This window comes from Caloenas nicobarica, chromosome 1 (assembly GCF_036013445.1).
Source record: "Caloenas nicobarica isolate bCalNic1 chromosome 1, bCalNic1.hap1, whole genome shotgun sequence".
Classification (NCBI taxonomy): Eukaryota; Metazoa; Chordata; class Aves; order Columbiformes; family Columbidae; genus Caloenas; species Caloenas nicobarica.
Window position 1 is genome coordinate 157570630 of NC_088245.1, and position 18910 is coordinate 157589539.

The window sequence follows — 18910 nt, forward strand, 5'->3', positions numbered from 1 at the left end:
TCGGGGTCTCCGGTGGCCCCGGTGTCTTCACAGCCTTGTGCCCCCGCAGAGTCGGCTTCTTGACCTGATTTCTTGAGCGTGCATATTGCCATTTTGTGCTGCTACTCAGCAAAAGCCACGTAGCTCTTCCTTCATTTAGTGGAATGTTCCACTTTCCCAGCTTGCAAGCCAGGGGCATCCCGCTTTGCCTCATGTCCAGTCTCTATAGAGCTATTGTTTCTCCGTTAGGTTTCTGTTACATTATGCCTAGTCTCGCTACATTAAGCTTAGTCTTGCTACATTATGCCTAGGGGTTTCTAAAAGATTTTTGTTCTTATCAATGCCACCTGCTTAATGAAGTGTGAGTCCCCAAACCAAGAGCAAAACAAAGTGACAGTAAAAATTAAGTCCCTCACAACACACCCATTAAAGAACAGCAGCAGGCTGGTATTGGAGACATAATGTTCCTCAATGCAGCTATCATTATTAGGGAAAAGTAGGAGACATTTATGCAGCTCACCTAAGCCTGAAGTACCCTAAAGAACACCACTGAAGTATTCTAAAAAGATCTGAGTCCTCAGCCCAAATTCAGCTTGCAAAAATGAAGTCCAAAAATAGTTCATCTGGAAAATATCTGCATTTTCAAAACCCGTGGGTTTTGTTCAATTGTCAGCCTGTAGACTTTGGGAAGTTAAATACCAGAGGTTGTCACAAAGGCTCTACAGGCTTATGAGCAAAGAGATCCTACCTCCAGAATTACTTTGCTAAGCAGAGTTTGCAAATCTGATTGTTTGTTTACCTGCTTTCCTGAAAACCTTCACTAAACATAGGGTCACCATTCCCAAGAGAAATGAAAAGCAAACAACAAAATAGAAAACAAATTTTATTGAATGAACAAAAGTCTAAAAGTTTCCCATTTTTGGTTAACAAAAGCAGCAACCTACAAAACCCCTGCAATCCATGACAAATCTTTTAATGTCAAAAAATTACTACTTGAGCAAGTATGAATGAACATCTGTATGCATAAAGCTACAACTGTTGAGATGTGTTTGGGCAAACAACTGAATAAATTTCAAATTGGAGGAGGGGGGTGAAAATAAGAAAGAGACTGAAGATGGACACCTGAAAAAGCTTTAATTGTTTGCTGGCTGAGAGGTATATCATTAGGGCTGCCAGCAGTTTTCAGCACTTGCATCCTCTTCATACAAAATTAAAAGAGCAGGAAAAAAATGACAACAGGTTTTAAGACTGAACAAGGAAAAGAAACGCCAACAGAACACAGTGTTCGGCTAGCTCATTTGGTTAATGGTAAATGCAGCTTTTTAATACTGAATTTCACAAGCTTGTGTTAAGCGAGTCTGTGCTCTCAAGAGGCTCCAGGATAAGAATTCAGCCACTGTATCCACAGAGCAAAAGCAAGAAAGAAGGTCTGTCTTCAAACCTTCCCTGCCACAGGCGATTCCTCTCAGTCTAAAACAGGCATCTAGCTAAGGGAAAAGTAACTGAGATCTACTTGACAAAATATGATTATCTGACAGAAGTCTACTGGGAACTAAATGGAGAATGTACATTCACTTCGGAAATCAGACAAGGTTTTCTAACCTGTGTGATTTTTTAATTTTCACTGGATATGGGCAGCCCTAATAAAATGGAGCATTAAAAAGGAAGGCAATGTTTACTTTACCACATAATTTGAAGAATAACCCTTTTTATAAAGTCATGTAATAATCTTTCATGCTTTTGAATACCAAGTATTTTCAATGAAGTCTGTTTATTACTTTAACTAATTTCAATCTGCTCTTTTGTTTTCATGGATCAGGACACAGTACAATTATTTCAGAAGAAATGATTGATTTTTCTGTCATACTTTTGATTGCAAAACTACAATAATCTGTGCTTTTCTGTCAATTTATACAGCAGATCTCATCCATTGTAACCGTATCATCAGATATATTTAACAATTACGAAGCTGCATCTTATACCATAATTTCTATTCATATGCATTCTAGGACTAATAATCCCTAATATGTCTGGATTAAAACTAACTTTAATATATCAACTCCATTCTCTAAAGTTAATTTTAATCATTTCCATCATAATCATTATAACTCTGATACCCACTGTTCCTCCTCTCACGAAGATTAGATTTCTTCCATGTTGATTCTTGATGAAAGCCAGCACTGAAAGATCGACCCAGTCGTCCATGTTGTTTCTTAGAGATATTGTCTTCACTCTCAGATTTGGAAATTCCATGTCCTTGTGTTTGGGATTGTTTATCCTGTCTAACATTTCCAAGTGGAAAATTCCAAGGACCAAATCTTTGCCAGTTAAGTCTCTGAAAGGCAATGATGCAATGAAGATTTCCTCCAACCTAATCAAAGTAAAAAGGTTTTTTGTTAAATGCACACAGGTGCACTTCTAACATACATCAATATTTGAAATTAACATCTTGGCAGGTAAAAGAATTTGTTAAAAAAAACCCAAAACAACACACCAGGGAACAAAACACCCTCCACAAAACCATATCAATAAACAAACAACTCTGCTCAATCCATTTTGATTGTTTCCCAGATTCGATTACTGCCTTCTTTCTCATCTTTTAAAGTTATCCTTTTTATCTTATCTTTCATGGCTTGTGTAACTTTTCTATCAGTCTTTTTCACTCTCCTGTCACTTTCACTGAAATTGTCTCTTCTGGCATCTTCTCAGCTTGCTGACACTCTTTCATAGGGTCTCCACATTTCAAATAATCTCTTCAGCCTATTATTTCTTATAGAATTTCAATCTGCAAATCAAAAATACATCCCCTGCCCACAAGATATAGCCCTATCTATAGGAAAGAAAGCTATGTGAATTGGCAGTAATTCCATGCAACAGAGACACAGGCATTCTTTTAAGTTTGATCCTACTTGACTGTACTTTCCTGCTTACATGTAGCTAGAAGGCCATGCATCAAAAGGATCTGTCTGTAATTTGTACAGTACTTCTATACTTGCTACAGCTACATTTTAAGCCAACAAGATTAAATACTGTGACCAAATATATTGTATACACAGATATCCTGGTTCATCCTAGTGTATGCCAGGCTACAGCTGTATTTTATCTTGTCCTGCAAGCAAACATAAATGACTCTGATATGTAAGTACCCCCACATTTAACTTTTGTCTTCAACAGCTCATAACAAATTTCTTTTAGTGAAGTAATCTTAAACTGTTGAAGTATGAAGAAGTTCACCAAAAGTCTACAGTAGTGAGTTTCCTCCCATCTCAGTAAGTTTACCTTACCTTCTTTGTCTTTCGATGCTGCAATCCTCTCTCTAGGTGTCGAATATCTAGATATTCTGGATTTTGGGTGTTTAGGTCAGTGACAATATCTGCCCACCTACAGAATAAAATTGTTACTACTCAGCTGATATTTATTAAACCTCAGCACCACTAACACTCATGTACATACACATGCAAATACAGATTTGCAGCTTTAAACAGTCTTAGCAGTGATTTAAAGATAAACAAATGCGTAAAGATATAAAACTCTCAGTATTAGAGACATCCAGATAGCTATAAAAGCATCGTTTTTAATCAATGCATTCACAGTGACTATTTGTCCTCTTGGGAAATGGTTTCCAAAGTAAGAGCACCACGAGTCATTAGTTGCATTGCTTACCTGTACCAATTCATCAATTTGTGAAAGGAAGAACCAAAGTGTGGTTTAAGCAAGGAGTAAAATTATCTTCTACTTTATTTAATCCTCTCTTACCCTTTTATATTATTTTGTTTGAACCCTTGTCTGTTTTTCTCACCCAGTAAATCCGGTTTTATCAGACAGGTCTCACCATAACTCACTCCTCCATTCTGTTTAATTCCCTTCTGTAATAAACTACCGATTCAGTCATTCCCCGTTCACTCACCTCTTCAGAGTTTCATAGCTCCTTCTAGTCCCAGTGAAACAAATATCCCCATACTCTAGACCTCCTTAAGCCTACACATTGCCTTTTCAGTTCTTTTAATGTTTAATTACTTGCTTCTCTCTAACACCACTCTCTAAGTTCAGAAAATCCATTTCTAGCCCAACTTTTGCCCTTCTACCTTAAGCACAGAACTTTGTGATACCTCCCATTGGGACTGTAGCAGGAAAAATAATGTCTCCACAATCAAAAACAGTATTACAAAGGTTTGGATTCTATATCCAGAGATCTTTTCCTGTGACATTTGTAGCCCATATACCACAGAACAAAACTCTGCCAGTGGGATGTATAGTATGCCATTTCTCAGCACAGCAACCACATGCATAATGTGATTTTTGTTGCATTTAATCTCATTAGCCAAAAATATCCAGCTATTTACAGTTATTGACATAGTCACACCACTGACAAAACAAAAAAAAAACTTTTGAGTTTAACATACTAGGATAGATCTGACTGGCTATGAAACTGTCAGATAAGCACTTTCAAACAATTTTTCAAATTAGAAAGTAGAGAAGAACAAAGAAGTTGTGTGATTTTTTTTTTCTCCCCACAAGTCTTTTCCTAATGTATCGAGAAAAATCACTCTATAATAAACTCAGGAGGTGGCAGAGAATCTATTTGATAAAACTTATGTTTTGGCCATGGAATTAGTTTATCAAGAAATACTGTTCTTTTGTACTGTTCCGTCATTTCAGAAATTAATATTAAGCATTATGAACTAGCATGTAAAGTAAAGCTCAGAAAACTATTCTATTAATTTATCATGGCAAATATAACTAATAAATGAAATTTCTACATAGTGCCCTGTAGCTCTCCTAGTCTGTAGGTCTAATTTAGACACCAACTTTATACCATAGAATCACAGAATCATTTAAGTTGGAAAAGACCTTTAAGGTAATTGAGTCCAACTGTTACCTAACACTGCCAAGTCCACCACTAAACCATGTACCTGAGAACCTCATCTACACATCTTTTAAACACCTCCAGGGATGGTGACTCCACCACTTCCCTGGGCAGCCTGTTCCAATGCCCAACAACCCTTTCCATGACAAAATTTTTTCCTAATATCCAATCTGAACCTTCCCTGGCACAACTTGAGGCCATTTCATCTTGTCCTATCACTTGTTACTTGGGAGAAGAGACTAACACCCTCCATGCTACAACCTCCTTTCAGGTAGTTGCAGACAGCGATAAGGTCTCCTCTCAGCCTCCTTTTCTCCAGGCTAAACAGCCCCAGTTTCCTCAGCTGCTCCTCATCAGACTTGTGCTCCAGACCCCTCACCAGCTTCATTGCCCTTCTCTGAACTCTCTCCAGCACTTCAATGTCTTTCCTACAGTGAGGGACCCAAAACTGAACACAGGATTCAAGGTGAGGCCTCACCAGTGCTGAGTACAGGGGGAATGATCAGTTCCCTAGTCCTGCTGGCCACACTCTTCCTGATACAAGCCAGGATGCTATTGGCCTTCTTGACCACCTGGGCACACTGCTGGCTCATGTTCAGCTTGCTGTCAATCAACACCTCCAGGTCCATTTCTGCCGGGCACCTTTCCAACCACTCTTCCCTGAGCCTGTAGTGCTGCCTGGGGTTGTTGTGACCCAAGTGCAGGATCTGGCACTTGGCCTTGTTGAACATCATACAGTTGGCCTCAGCCCAACAATCTAGCCGGTCCACATCCCTCTATATGGCCTTCCTGCCCTCCAGCAGATCAACACTCTCACCCAACTTGGTGTTGTCTGCAATCTTACTGAGGGTGCACTCAATCCCCCTACGCAGATCATTGATAAAGAGATTAAACAGAACTGGCCCAAATTCGGAGCCCTTGGGAACACCACTCGTGACCGGCTGCCAACTCAATTTGGCTCTGTTCACCACAATTCTTTGGGCCCAGCCATCCAGCCACTTTTTTACCCATCTAAGATTACACCTATCCAAGCCTAGCATATATTAGTATATTCATTTGAAAGAACTAAAAAGTCACTTGGTGACTCTTAGTAAAGAAATACAAATGGTTTTGAAAGAAAACATATTGTTTTATATTCTTACTAAGTAACATACCGTTTACAGTGTATTGTTGGATGTTTTCTGCTTGGCTCTCCAATTAAGATCCAATATTCTACTTCTTGCTGCAAGACACGACCTCTGTTCAATAGAAGATACAATCCTAGTAAGATTTATTGTGCATACTAAAAAGAAAAAGAGAGATTGACATTCTATTGTTCTTTTTAGGATTTTTTAACATTTAAGATTGTCTCCTCAGCCAAACTAGAAAACAGCTCCTATGCTATAAATAGTGTTTGCAATTGCATATGGGGAAACTTTGTTTCACAAGGCCTGGAAGCAAGATAGAAGCTATTGCTTATTATTTGGGAAAAAAGATCTTCATGAAAAAGTGTTACTTGGATGAAAGGCAGTTTACTCTAAGATCCAAATATAAACATAACAATGGAAATAAGAGCTGTGGAAAGCCACACAAACATGGAACAAATATCTTCCTCCCTATCTGTGATGTCCCACAGAGTCACGAAAGAGTCCCTTCCACTATTTTTAAGCTATACCTCAGCTGACCATGGTTACAAACAGCTGTAACCTGTATGAAAACAACTCCTAAGCATCCATTATCACATATTAAAAACAAAACCCTCAACCAATACTAGTTCAGGTTTGTGAGCAGCTTCCAAGAAATTCAAAGCCTGCAGTAACCCTGTCAGGGAAAATTTGTGACTGTTATCAGGGCAGACTGATGAGATACAGAGGATTGTTCTGTGACTTCCTGTGTATAATTATCCTATGAAAAAGTACTTCAGTTTCAACTGTAACAAAAACTGAGATTTTTCTGCCTAGGGAATTAGACAGCATAAGGCCTTACTGCTTACCATAATTTGTTTAGTTATAATTCCCTGTAAAATAACAAAGTATGCCATCATTGTACAGATGGGAAACCAAGACACAGGATAGATTGACTTACCTAAAGTCACACTGGAAGTCTGTGGTTGAACTGGGAACTGAACCCAGGTCTCCCGAGTCCAAATCCAGCAACCTAAGATCATACAGGAAGTCTGTGGGTGACCTAAAAACTGCCTCCTAAACTTAGCCTAGCAACCTACCTACCCATTTCTTTCGGAACTTACTATGTTTCTTAGATTATTTTTTTTTAAAGAAGCTTGCCTTTGTAACTAGAATGCAAAAACGGGTAAACAAGAACTGCTGCAGAATCTATTGATAGTGCTTCTGGAACCTAAGCATATTTTTTCCCAGTAATTTATTAAAAGATATGAAGAGAACAGGGTGCTCTTCTGGTCTTGCCTCCAGCCTACAATAAAAGCTATAAAAGCTCCTTGAACTCATTACTTCATGTTAGATTGTTAGAAGAGATTTGTTGTTAGGAAGACAACCTGATACTGACTTAGAAACATAATCACTAGTGACTGAGAATCCATTTCAACCATGGGTAAAGTATTTAAATTGTTGTTCTTGCTCATTACTAAACAATATAAATTCAAACTAGATATAAGGCATGTTAAGTTTCCACACACTGGACTGTATTATTTCTCAAACTGCATTTTTGATCGAGTGAACTTTTTTTTTTACTTTGCTCTTCTAGTGCAGATTCTTAGTAACTGATCAAGTAAGCCATGAACCTTTTGGTAAACTTAAGCAGCCTGATGTGTTGGGCTTCTATTTGGGCCATATTTTCCACACCCTTATCACTCACATGGCATATCAGTCAATGCAGTCTTAAAACACCTTCTGTATTCTTCTGTTCATATACTAAAAGCTTTCATTAACCCTATGGTTGGACTCACACTGGGAACAAATGAGATCCAGATGTTATGCTTTATTCCCTCCAAACGATTACCATTTTGAACTCTAAAATAGAGCTAGAATTCTCCATTGCTTAATGTGACTATGTCTTCAACACAGCCAACGGTAGACTGCTTGGGAAGAGAAGTGCAAGACTGAGTCTCACCTTACACCAGTGACCTACTCTCTTCATTGTTTAGCACTCCCTGCTATTGGTATCTGCTAATTTTGTCAGGGATTGTCTTCTTATGCTCAATGATAATACTAACAAATACTGACCAACAGTTGAACCTTGAGAAAGTCCAACAGAAACCTCCAACACATACTGTGTTTGCAACTATTAATACTTTGACAGAGGAAAAAGTTTAATTTAATATGATTCTGTGAATGAGATAAAGCAAACTACTCTCAGCATATCATACAGCAGCAAGTTAAAGACCTTACAAAAGCTAAGATACATTGCCTCAAGATTACAAAATCTTTCAAACTTAAAATTTGCGGGTTTATTACAAGACTTTCCCTAAACTCAGTATGAATATCAATACTATTATCCTCTTTTAAAACCTACATTAAATTGACACCTATATCACCTATTCCATTATTTTATCATGAGTAATGTCACCCTGACAAATCTGAAATTATTTGGGTAACTGTATTTTTATTCTAAAACAACTGGCACATTAACTTTTCTCTCGGTCCTTGAGAAGTGCTCCAGCATTCCAAGCAATGTTTAAAAAGCCAAACATACTGTGGTAGTCCAGAGATTCTCTCTCCTCCAGCCCCTCGACAATTCTTGGTAACAAATTACTCAGATATCTTTACTTTTTTTAAGCCTTACACTCCAGTAGTTGCAGTTTATCATCATTAGTCAATACTGCAAAAAAAGTACATAACTACCATCCTGCAATAGCTACACATTCCCTGTTCTCACTGTACACAAACACGGGTTTCCGAAAATGCAGATTTTCTCACATCCACATTGTAATGGATTAATATAACTGTAGGCCTTTTGCTTATAGTTTATAAAGAAAAATGCCAACGCGCACACACACTTATTTTGTTTCTCCCAAGCTCTCTAGAAGCAGATTCCCCGCGTAATTAGCTGGCTTTTCATTTATTTTTTTTTTCTTAAAAAACACCTGGGATTTCTCAGCCCATTTGGTTTTGTTTTTCAGACCAATTATCTTCACTTGTCCTTCAAGTAAATAACTACCCTCTCTATATATGGCAACAATGTCTTTAAACAATTCCTTCCTACCATTCACAGTTTTCTGTTTACGTTCTTTCAATCTAGTCTGCTTAGTTGTGTTTAAGTCCTTTCAAATGACACAGTAGTGTTTTGCTAGTTCAGACATAAATGCTTTTACAACATACACTGAAATGTTATTTAGGGATAAAAATGGTTATTAACTTGCACTAAATTTTTCTGTATGTTTCCTTCACTAAAATAAGCATAAACACAGTATCTTACCTATAGGCTTTACTGGCTTTTACTGGGGTTGCTTCAAATCCAATTGGGCAAAAATAATGGTTTTGGCAATGGTAGATGTAGGCCATAGTTTCATCTTTCAGTCCACGTGTTAGCTTTGCAAGGGCCCCTGCAGCTACAAAGAAAGATGAGGTTACAGCCCAGAGTGCTTTGGATCCTGTTTGATAATATAAAATAGTTATGCTGCTTTTTAAAATAAGAGGACATGACCTGACAGGCATGCACATATATACAGTTTTGATTTCAAACTTCTTAATATTTAATTTCCTGCCTGGTACAAAAAATATTAACATCTGCCACACAGTCTGTACTAGGGAAACGCAATATAAAGTATGCATTGTATCTAGATCAAAGTCTTATTAAAAGTTACTTGCTCTGGGAAAAAAGGGAAAAGAACAAAAACAAAAAACAAAACAAAACAAAACCCCAACCAACCAAACAATCAAAAAGGTATCTCTTAACCTAGGAAATACACACTGCAACACAAAGCAGTCCCACTGCCCCAAGTCAAATGTAGCACACATCAATGATACCGCTGAAACCTCTGAAAGCTTTCAGACTTATTGATATCGTGAGCTTCTTGGAGCTTCCCATCTCAGGAACACCTCCCACTCTTGGGCATACAATATTTTGTGACTGCAGTGCTCAGTTTCAGGAAAAGACTAGAAAAGGCACTGAAACATGACAGAATTCTCAAATGGGATACCAAGAACAACAACAAGAAAGATTTCCCCTTTAACAATCTCCCCCAAAACTTTTCAGCGTAGTTTTATCCTTTTAAAAACCCTCCAGTTAGAAGGTAATTACCCAGACTATACTAAAAGCTAATAAACCATGTATCAAAGTACAATTTTTCTTTAGGGAACACACTTAAAAGTAGACATAAAAATGCAGCTTCATAAACTAATTTAGAATAATCACCTAACTTTTAGAGACAGCTGTTGAAGTCAAGGAGAACTGATGAGTTCACTAACTTCAAAAAATGAATGTTTTGTACTTTTAAACATGCATTAAAGATATTAATATTTTTCATGCTGTACATTCTAAGTTTTTATACAACATAGATTTCCAAAATGCTGAAATAAAAATGTGTTGCTCCCCCAGTGTATTACAGCAAACACATCTTCCAGGACACCAACACAGAACTGCAGTGCAGTATCCTCTTAGATACCTTAAAATTCCAGTTCTGTGATAGCAGAATTTACAGCACAGAATATATTTTATCAAAATAAAACTACAAATTTAAGTTTTAGCAAAATTAGAGTAAAACCAGAAAAAACAGGCAACTTGGCGTTATTTGATTGCTTATCTCAAACTGGAAATACCACTTGAAGAATTTGTCCACTCAAATGCTACATATTGCAGGATTTTTCAGTTTATACACTGTAAGATGAATGTTTTAGGATTAGCTACGTACCAGTTTCTCCAGCTGTCTTGTTCTTCCCATGAGGTTTATACAGAACATATGAGCATCCCTTGATATGGAAGTGATCATTTATTTGTCTAAACCACCTGAAACAATAAACTTAGAGACTGTAGTAACTCAAGAGTTGTTAAATGCAATTTTCTCTCACTTTTCCCCTGCTTGACAGTTTAGGAAAAAAGTCTCAGTGTGCTACTAAGTACCTACCACACTGATATAAAGATTGTAGAGAACCATCACGCAAACAAAACTTAACATATCCTAGAGAGACAAATAAATACACAAAGGCTTTTTCACCTTGCTTTTTCAGACCCAACATAGATCCATAATAACCAAAGGGCTGGATGTGAAACGTTGGTCCTATTGTGCTCCATCCAGTCACTTTTAATTTTCAGTTACTCAGCTTTTTGAAATACACTCAAATTCTGAAGTGTCAAACTTCAACCACGATTTGTAAGCTACACCAAGGGAATCTTCTAAGACACCAGAAGGCACGACCCTTCAAGTGAGACTTTCTGCAAATCATGTTGCACTTCTGTCACATGAGTTTCACAATGCCAAGGTGTTACAAGAGTCCCATACTGCAGCACCTCACAGCGGCAGGGAGTGAGGACAGGTCTGCAAAGACGACTTTGCCTTAAATATTCAATTTTCCACATAAGAACATTCAAATTCACATGTCTGAAGATACCTCAATCACAAAGCTACATTGGGTGATGGTGTTGGCTCTCAGCCCTCCTGTTTTCCAGTATGCCAAGTACTTAAAAATAATTTAACCAGGCAGAAAACAAACAAACACACAAAAAAAGAACACCACCTAATAAGGGTAACTCTTCTGCAGCACTTAAGGCACTCACAGGGGAAAAAGAAGAAGAATTCCAAGTTTAACTTTTACCTGTATAGACGATTGACATAAAGAGACAGAACATTTTATCAGTTTAGTCTATAAGGGTTGCTATACACTGATGTACTCCTAAAGAGATACAAAATCTAGATCCAAGTCTCCTAAGCAGAGAAGGAAGTTTTCGTAACACTCTGCAATGATCTAGCCAGTACGTTACCATTAAAGAACAGACTGCTGCCACATTTTCAAATCCAGCACCCATGTTCTGTGCCAAACCTTATATATTGCCTTCAAAAATACTAACTATATCAAATGCAAATCATGAAACAGGCAAAAACACTGCAAAATTTTGGAATCTCACGGAAGGTAACACACCAAAGCCCTGTATAGACGTTCAGCACTCAAGTACAATATGCTCCTGGCCCCATTTAATCCTAAAATTCTTTATGAGTTTAATAAAACAGGAAAATAAGGACAAAGATTTTAGACCCAACTCATCAAGATCAGGAAACAGCAGAGCAGAAGTGAAACAGAATTTGAAAGTCCAAGTCTTCTGTGACTCCAGCCTCATATCTTCCTTTTTTTTTTTTTTCCCCCCTCCTCTTCCTGAACAGCTCCATTGCAGCAAAGGTGCAGCACTCACTATGGCATTTTTAATTCTTAAATTAAGTTTTATGTAAAGCTACTGGTATATTAATTGCCTTTTCAGGCTGTTTCAATGACATTAACAAGCATTCGACGTGCATTTTCAAAAACAGGAAAGTGAGGGTGAAGAAAAAATTTCCTAACCAAGAGACTGGATTCATTAGACATACAACCATTAAACAAACTGAACCAAAAATCAAACAGAATTTCATGTTCACCTGATCTGTGTAGCAACATTGCACTATACAAAACAGCTAGCACAAAAAACTCTTCTAAAGGTTTCTTTGGACACTGTCAGAATACCCAGGTATGCTTCATTATTCTAAAGCTTAAGAGGACTAACTCACTCATGTCAGCCACTTTTTTTTTTTTTAAATAAATGAACTATTACTATAAAGGTTCTGTCTCTTAGCTTTATGTTATTTCTGCATACATTAACAATCAAGCTACATCAAAAGCACCAGACATACCTCATTAAAGTTGTATTTCCAGTGAAGGGACCAAACCTAATCTCCTCAAATGGGGGCTGAAAGCCGAGTATATGCAAAGCTTCTTCTTGAGTAATAGGTGGTAAACTAAAAAAAAAAAAGTTGTTTTATGAAGTGATTAGCAATATATTTTGGACTCTCTAGAGGCAAAGTGGTCTGTGTGTGACTTACCTTCCAGCTCCCAGTGTACTATATAAGAAGTTCCAGCAAGACACTAAGGATGAAATTCCACAGGAAGTCTTGTATTGAGGTCGGCTAACACAATACCTAAACCAAACAAGAACCCAAACACATTAGAAAGAATTCTTGATTTAGTTAGAGGAGCAACCTGAACTACTTTTCTGTGTGTCGTGCCACTGAAGTGCCATGTTATATTAAATGCTTTTACTTAGCCGGTATTAAAAAAAAAAAAAAAAAAAAAAAGAAGAGAAAGAATAGTACATTCTTAACAACAACAACAACACAAAGAGCAAATACGTTAACAATTTCTTTAAGTTTGTCAGATACCACCACCCTATTTCACACAAATCAGTCAAATTTCTAACAGCCCCATGGGAGTTCTGTACAAAAGATCCTGTAGGAAAAAACGGTTCTGTACTAACATAATGTACAGTTTGATCCAGTCTCTTCTAACACATGAACATGTAGTAAGTTGCACCTCTATCAATTTACTAAAGAATGTCATTCCAGGTTGCAGATTCTCTAGGCTAACTCCACCTTTCTGATGTCACAGATATACAGTAAGAACCAGACCCATTCATTAAACTAAGTGAATTTAGTGAACTATATTCATATGATATATTTGGTATAGAACTGACAGATTCTGATCAAGTATTTCCCTGTCAAAAGAAAAATTAGGAGTAACACATATCAGTACTATGCTTAAGGTTATTTTTTGCTTGACCAGGCTAATGAACTTGGGGTTTTTTAGCAATGAATCCCCATTACTAAAAGAAAAAAATGTTTAGAAAGAAAAATGTTTTTACAATTTAAAAAAATGGGAGGAAAGCTCTCATTCTTCTTGTAGAAAGTATGAGATTTAGTTTACATGTTTAACATATCCCCATTTCTAATTGAAAGAAAAGCATTAAGACATTACTAAGAAGTTTGAAATCAGATAACCAGCAAGACTGATTACCAACAAACTGTATGGCGATAATCAAATAAAATTCATAAATACTACCATCTCCGAAGGTCCAACACTTTCCTCTCCTTCACATCTTCAAGAGCAGAATGCTGAGAACACTCCCTGTATTGTTTGCTTTTTTTGTCTAGGGATTTTTTCTTTGTCACTTGCTTCTTCATGTTGCCTGCAAAACAGATTTCAGAAACAAATGAATGCCTAGTTTACCTTTTGTATCTATCTTCTTAAATATTTTTACTTACAGCATGAACCTCAATAGAGACACTGGTTGTGTCAGTAAGTCCAAACTTGAACTAAACATTAATTGAATGAAAAATCTCAGATGTATAGTCAAGATTGTCAACAGGTTTGTAAGGCTGCCATTAGCTCTGTAAACAACATCATGTTTTTCTGAATAGAATTAATGGTGACCTGCCCAACTGTTCAGATAGAGCAGTAAATCTCATTATTCTAATGCGTTAAATCATCCATCCCAAAAATAGACTCTCAGGCCAACATGGACTTCCAATCTCCTAACATTAAATGTACAAGGAGAAATAATGAAGCACTTGTTTTTTACAGCCATGCTCTGTAACCAGCTACACTTTCTGATGAAAACTTCCACGCAAATCCAGTGAGAATAATATACCCGCAAGGTCTTTTCCTTTTTGTAAGCCACTGAGATGGTGGAAAATTGAAAGAGTTGGGCCACATGCTAGAGCAGGAATATTTTTGTTCCATTTTAAAGCCATCATATCCAAATGAAATATACTACATATATTTTAGCAAAATTTACCATCCTGTAAAATATTATCATTTTTTCTTATTTTTAAAGACACCAGAAATACACATGAAAAGGCAGTGGCAATTTACTAACCGTATTTAAGTTTTGCTAAACCGGTTTCAGGCTAGTAGACAAAACAGGAACTTGACTAGCTAGGCAACCCGTTAAGGAAAACAGCTACAGCCAGCTGTAGATAAGAAAAGGGATTATGTGGGAAAGAAAAAAAACAACACCAAAAAAACCCACCACACAAAACACAAATGCATATGCAAGCGCCTGATTCACAGTTGCAATTTGTGACCAGGCAGAGAAAAAACATAGGAAACAGCAAAGAATCCAGTTTTGAAGAAATGGGCTCCCTAACACTGTATACATATATCAAATCAAAATACATATGTTCTCATTACAGAAAACAACTGCTTTCCTAAATAACTGTAATTATTTCATTTACTTGCCATAAGTAAACCATGTCTTTAATTTCAAAATACATCTCTCAAGTACCTTGAAACATCTCTGCAAGTGACAAACCTGTACTTAACATGTAATCACTGCACAATGCACTATGCCCTACTAAACAAAAACCACCCCAAAAACCCAAAGAAGAAAAGGAAAACAAACCCAAACCAAAAGTCACCAAAAGCAATACCCCCAAAAAACTCCATACACAGTTAAGCAAAGGCCAGCCTTGTTTTAGAGCCACTTCCCCAGCAAATTGTTTGAAATCACATACAGGCTCTTCTACAGCAATTCCTCAAGAGATACCTGTGCTGACCAGCCCCCTCCACAAAGAAGCTGTAAACACGAAGCCTTTTCCTATCACAACATAAAATCTTCACCACCTCACCTGCTTTGTTCTTCAGATTTGTGGTCACGCCATTGAACTCTGATTTGTCGATTTCCCACGCCAAGGGAAGCTTTCCAAGATCGCCAGGCAAGCTTTCCAAGTCAGCATCTTCCCTGTAGATTATCTCTGAAGCACTGGTTTGAATGCTGAGTAAGCCAGGCGTGTTATTTCCAGCATTTAAGGCAGCACTGCCTGACAGACAGGCACTAACTGAAGCACTTGGGCTTTTACAAATAGATGGTACTCTGTTTAAAAAAGCATAGTCTGAGCAGATGGTATAAAATTTCTCTTGTGTATGAGTCACAGGACATCCCCATGGATAATGCCCATCTCCCCTGGACACCAAGGATGCAGTGGAGGCATCTGACGTGCAGTATGGCTTCAAGGGATCATGAAGAGAAGCTTCTGGGGATGCTTTCCCAGGTGTGTTTTCAGTGTTTCCATTATTTCTAGAACCATTCTCCTTTTCATCTTCTGAAATGGTAGGCATTGAATGATACTGAAAAGAGTACCGTACAGCTAAGAATATTTTTTATTTACGTTTCAATTACAACAGAGTTTGCATCATTGCCTCCATTGCCTCTGCAAGCTATTGATGAGGTACCTGAAAGAAAATGACAAGTTAGTACAGGTGTCTCAATTACATAAAATATACGCAAAACTTATCTATGAAATCATATCCAATAAAAGCTGAAATACCTTTACAGATACATCACAATACACACCGTGTCTTTGTAGAATTCTAGAGGTGCTTAAGAGGTGTGAGGTGCCCACAGCATACACCATAGTGATACCACATGATAGTGGTAGCGACAGTGAATACAACATGAGTGATTACACTTATGAAGCAATACAGGAGTAAAAAGAAAAACAAAACTAAAACAAAAACCTTCCTACATTTACATAGCTGTGGTTGACTACTTCTATTTCCTTATAGCCACAATACTTTGCATAATTGGAGCACAAAATAATTCATGCAAATTAATAAATCAGAGAGACAGCAACCTAAAATCACTTCATTCTGAAGAATCCTGCACATTTGCTGAAAATGAAGTTCAAGCTTACAGAAAATTACTGTAACTATTACCTCTGTTGACTGTAAACTGACAATACTATCCTCAATCTGTTCCACTCCTGTCCTTGTATGGCTGTTAAAGGTTCCCTTTTATTTTTATGTGCCTCCAATTCTTCAAGATGTGAGAAAGCAAAGCATCAGATTTTGTTTATAGTTGCTAAGAATTACCAAAAACAAACTTAGAAGGCTGGCTTGCTTTTAGTGATTTTTTTTTTTAAAGCAAATTGACAGTCCTCGTTATCCATCATCTCAGCAGCTTGCACGTCTGCGGTGTAAAGACACACACAGCAGATGGGAACTCTGGCACGCCGGAGGCAGGAGTTTCACTGAAGAGCAAAATCCTGCGATACCGACTCTTCTGGCCACGGAACGCGAACCAACAGTGCGTGTCTCTGCCAGAGCTTGTCTTGCGACCAAACACAAGCAGGGCTCTACTTGAAAGGTTACAAGGCAATACCAAAACACACGCACGTACTCCGCAGCTGCTGGCAACGAACGCAGCCCAGCGGCGCCCAGCCCCGCCACAATCCGCTCTCCCCATCTCCGTGGGGATTCACGCACCGGGGAACCCGCGCAGCTGCCCACGGGGTGCGGGACACCCGGGCCCAGCACCGGGGAGGGGCGGGAGGGCTGAGGCGCCGCCAATCGAGACCTCGGCGCGGCTCCGCGGGCCCGCCCCCCGCGCCGCCGACAGTCGGTTCCAGAGTGAACAGCCTCGGGTTGCGGGAAAGGCCCGCGGCTCGGCGGAAGGGCGGGCCCGCTCCCTCCTACAGCGCCTGCAAAGGCCGGCGGTGCGGGGGCACCCGGCGGTGGGGGTGGAGGGAAATGGCGGCTGCGCAGCCCGCGCTCCCGGCCCGTTACCTGCGCGGCGCCCGCCTGCGTCGCCTCCCCCGTCCGCGGCGGAGCGGGGACGCCAGCGCGCCGGAAGCAGACACGGCGCGCGGGGGGAGGGTGCCGCGCCGTGGGCTCACCTGCGCCCCCACCGCCCCCCGCTTCCTCAGCGCCGCCGGCCGGCACCAACTCCCGCGGCCGGCCGGGGGGGAGGCGCGGGGCGGCCTGGCGGCGGCGGCCGTGCTCCCGCTGCGGCCTCTCACGGTGTGTGAGAGCAGCCGCCTGCGCGTCTGCCGGAGGTGGAAGCCACCACACCTTGGCGCTGCGAGAGGCACATCTTTAGCCTTGTCTCCCCCCCCCCATCTTCGCCCTCATGGTCTCCTCCGCCTTGGCCCACAGGCGGACGGGAGGACGGATCTCGGGGGTGGCGGCGGGGGTCAGGCCGCGGGAGCAGCCGTGCGCACCCCGGCTGGCGGCTGCGCTCCCCCCGGAGTGGCCGGGGCTGGGAAGCGCTCTCGCCTGCCCGCCGAGGTGAGGCGCCGGGTGCCGCACGGGGATTCGGGAAAGGCGGGAGGTAGATGGGAGAGCGAGGGGAGGCACTGCCTGGGGGAGAGGAGCGGGGCGCGCGGCGTTACCTGCTGGGGGCGGGGGGCTCCAGGTGCAGAACGGGAAGCTGCGATGACTAATGGGTACGTGACCGCAGAAAATCCTGATACAAGTTACCGATCGCCGGCGGTCATCCCTGGCAGTGAAGCTGCCCAGCTCTGGAACAGGCGACCGCTGAGACTGCGGCCCCGGCAGCCGCGGGGTCACCCCCCGCCCTCACCGCAGTCTCCGGGAATGCGGGCGCTCCCGCGTACCGGGGCCCGCGGTCGGTGCTTCCTTGCCGTCGGGCTGCGGGTGGCGGTGCCGGAGCTCCGCCGCACGGCCCAGCGCAGGACCCGGGCAGGTGGGGAGGTCAGAGGCCGCTCTTGCCTGCCCGGTGCTCCGGGGACAGGAGGGTACCCTGGGACTCCCGGCCCTGCTACCCCGAGCTCCGTTAGGTTAAAGTAGGCTCGGCTTGGCTCACGGCAAGTCTTGGCTCAGTTTCGGTATTGCCCTCTAACACAGTCAAATATTCCCGTTCAAGGTGGGGAAGGTGTAGGAGCATAAATGTGAGTGTTGGATTCCTCCGGGGGAGTGGGGGACAAACGTCCAGATCTTTTATTTGCACCAGGTTTCTCTTAGTTTCCCTGATGGTAGTGAGGATACATGTAACAAAGATGCTTGTGGAAAACTATATAAAGGAAAAAAAGATTATTTCAGGTAACAGTGTGTGGAACTGCTGTCAATATTTCCCATCTCATCTGCATTGCAGTCAGCATATTTTCAACGTGAACAAACACAGTGACACTGAAGACATGAGCGGAGTACTTTCGGTACTGCCATAAGTATTTAAAAATTATTTATTTTAAAATATTCAGATGTGTAATATTAAATTATTGTTTTTATAACAAAGTAGTTATAAAATTTTAAATGAAAACCAAAGCAGAGGAAGACCAAAAAGTTATATGGTGTCCTGCTGGCAGAAGATTAGATGCTAGTGATTACAGCATGATGCCCTCAGCCCACAGAGCCC

At 40.3% G+C, this 18910-nt stretch overlaps 1 protein-coding gene across 4 annotated transcripts; it reads right to left on the bottom strand.

The window, feature by feature from the left end:
- Positions 1 to 873: 873 nt before the first annotated feature.
- On the bottom strand, positions 874 to 17400 carry BIVM (basic, immunoglobulin-like variable motif containing). Of its 4 annotated transcripts, none has more exons than XM_065639816.1 (11): positions 17323 to 17400; positions 15387 to 15990; positions 13819 to 13945; positions 12807 to 12902; positions 12618 to 12722; positions 10653 to 10747; positions 9218 to 9350; positions 6911 to 6982; positions 6001 to 6084; positions 3264 to 3360; positions 874 to 2350 (listed from the first exon to the last, which is right to left on the bottom strand). In XM_065639816.1, exons 2-11 carry the CDS (start codon positions 15874 to 15876, stop codon positions 2060 to 2062), a joined length of 1590 nt encoding a protein of 529 aa, XP_065495888.1. In that variant the 5' UTR covers positions 15877 to 15990; positions 17323 to 17400; the 3' UTR covers positions 874 to 2059. The 4 variants fall into 4 exon arrangements, with proteins under 4 accessions (XP_065495888.1, XP_065495898.1, XP_065495915.1 ...); XM_065639826.1 differs by lacking the exon at positions 17323 to 17400 and adding an exon at positions 16474 to 16538; XM_065639843.1 differs by lacking the exon at positions 17323 to 17400 and adding an exon at positions 14636 to 14729 and having other exon boundaries at positions 15387 to 15461.
- Between the last annotated feature and the right edge of the window lie 1510 nt (positions 17401 to 18910).

Coding starts and splice junctions, on each gene's coding strand:
- BIVM (XM_065639816.1), bottom strand. CDS start 15,876: ATGCCTACCATTTCAGAAGATGAAAAGGAGAATGGTTCTAGAAATAAT. Junction 3,361..6,000: donor CCAACAATACACTGTAAACG/GTATGTTACTTA, acceptor TTTATTCTGTAG/GTGGGCAGATATTGTCACTG. Junction 2,351..3,263: donor AGCATCGAAAGACAAAGAAG/GTAAGGTAAACT, acceptor TACTTTGATTAG/GTTGGAGGAAATCTTCATTG.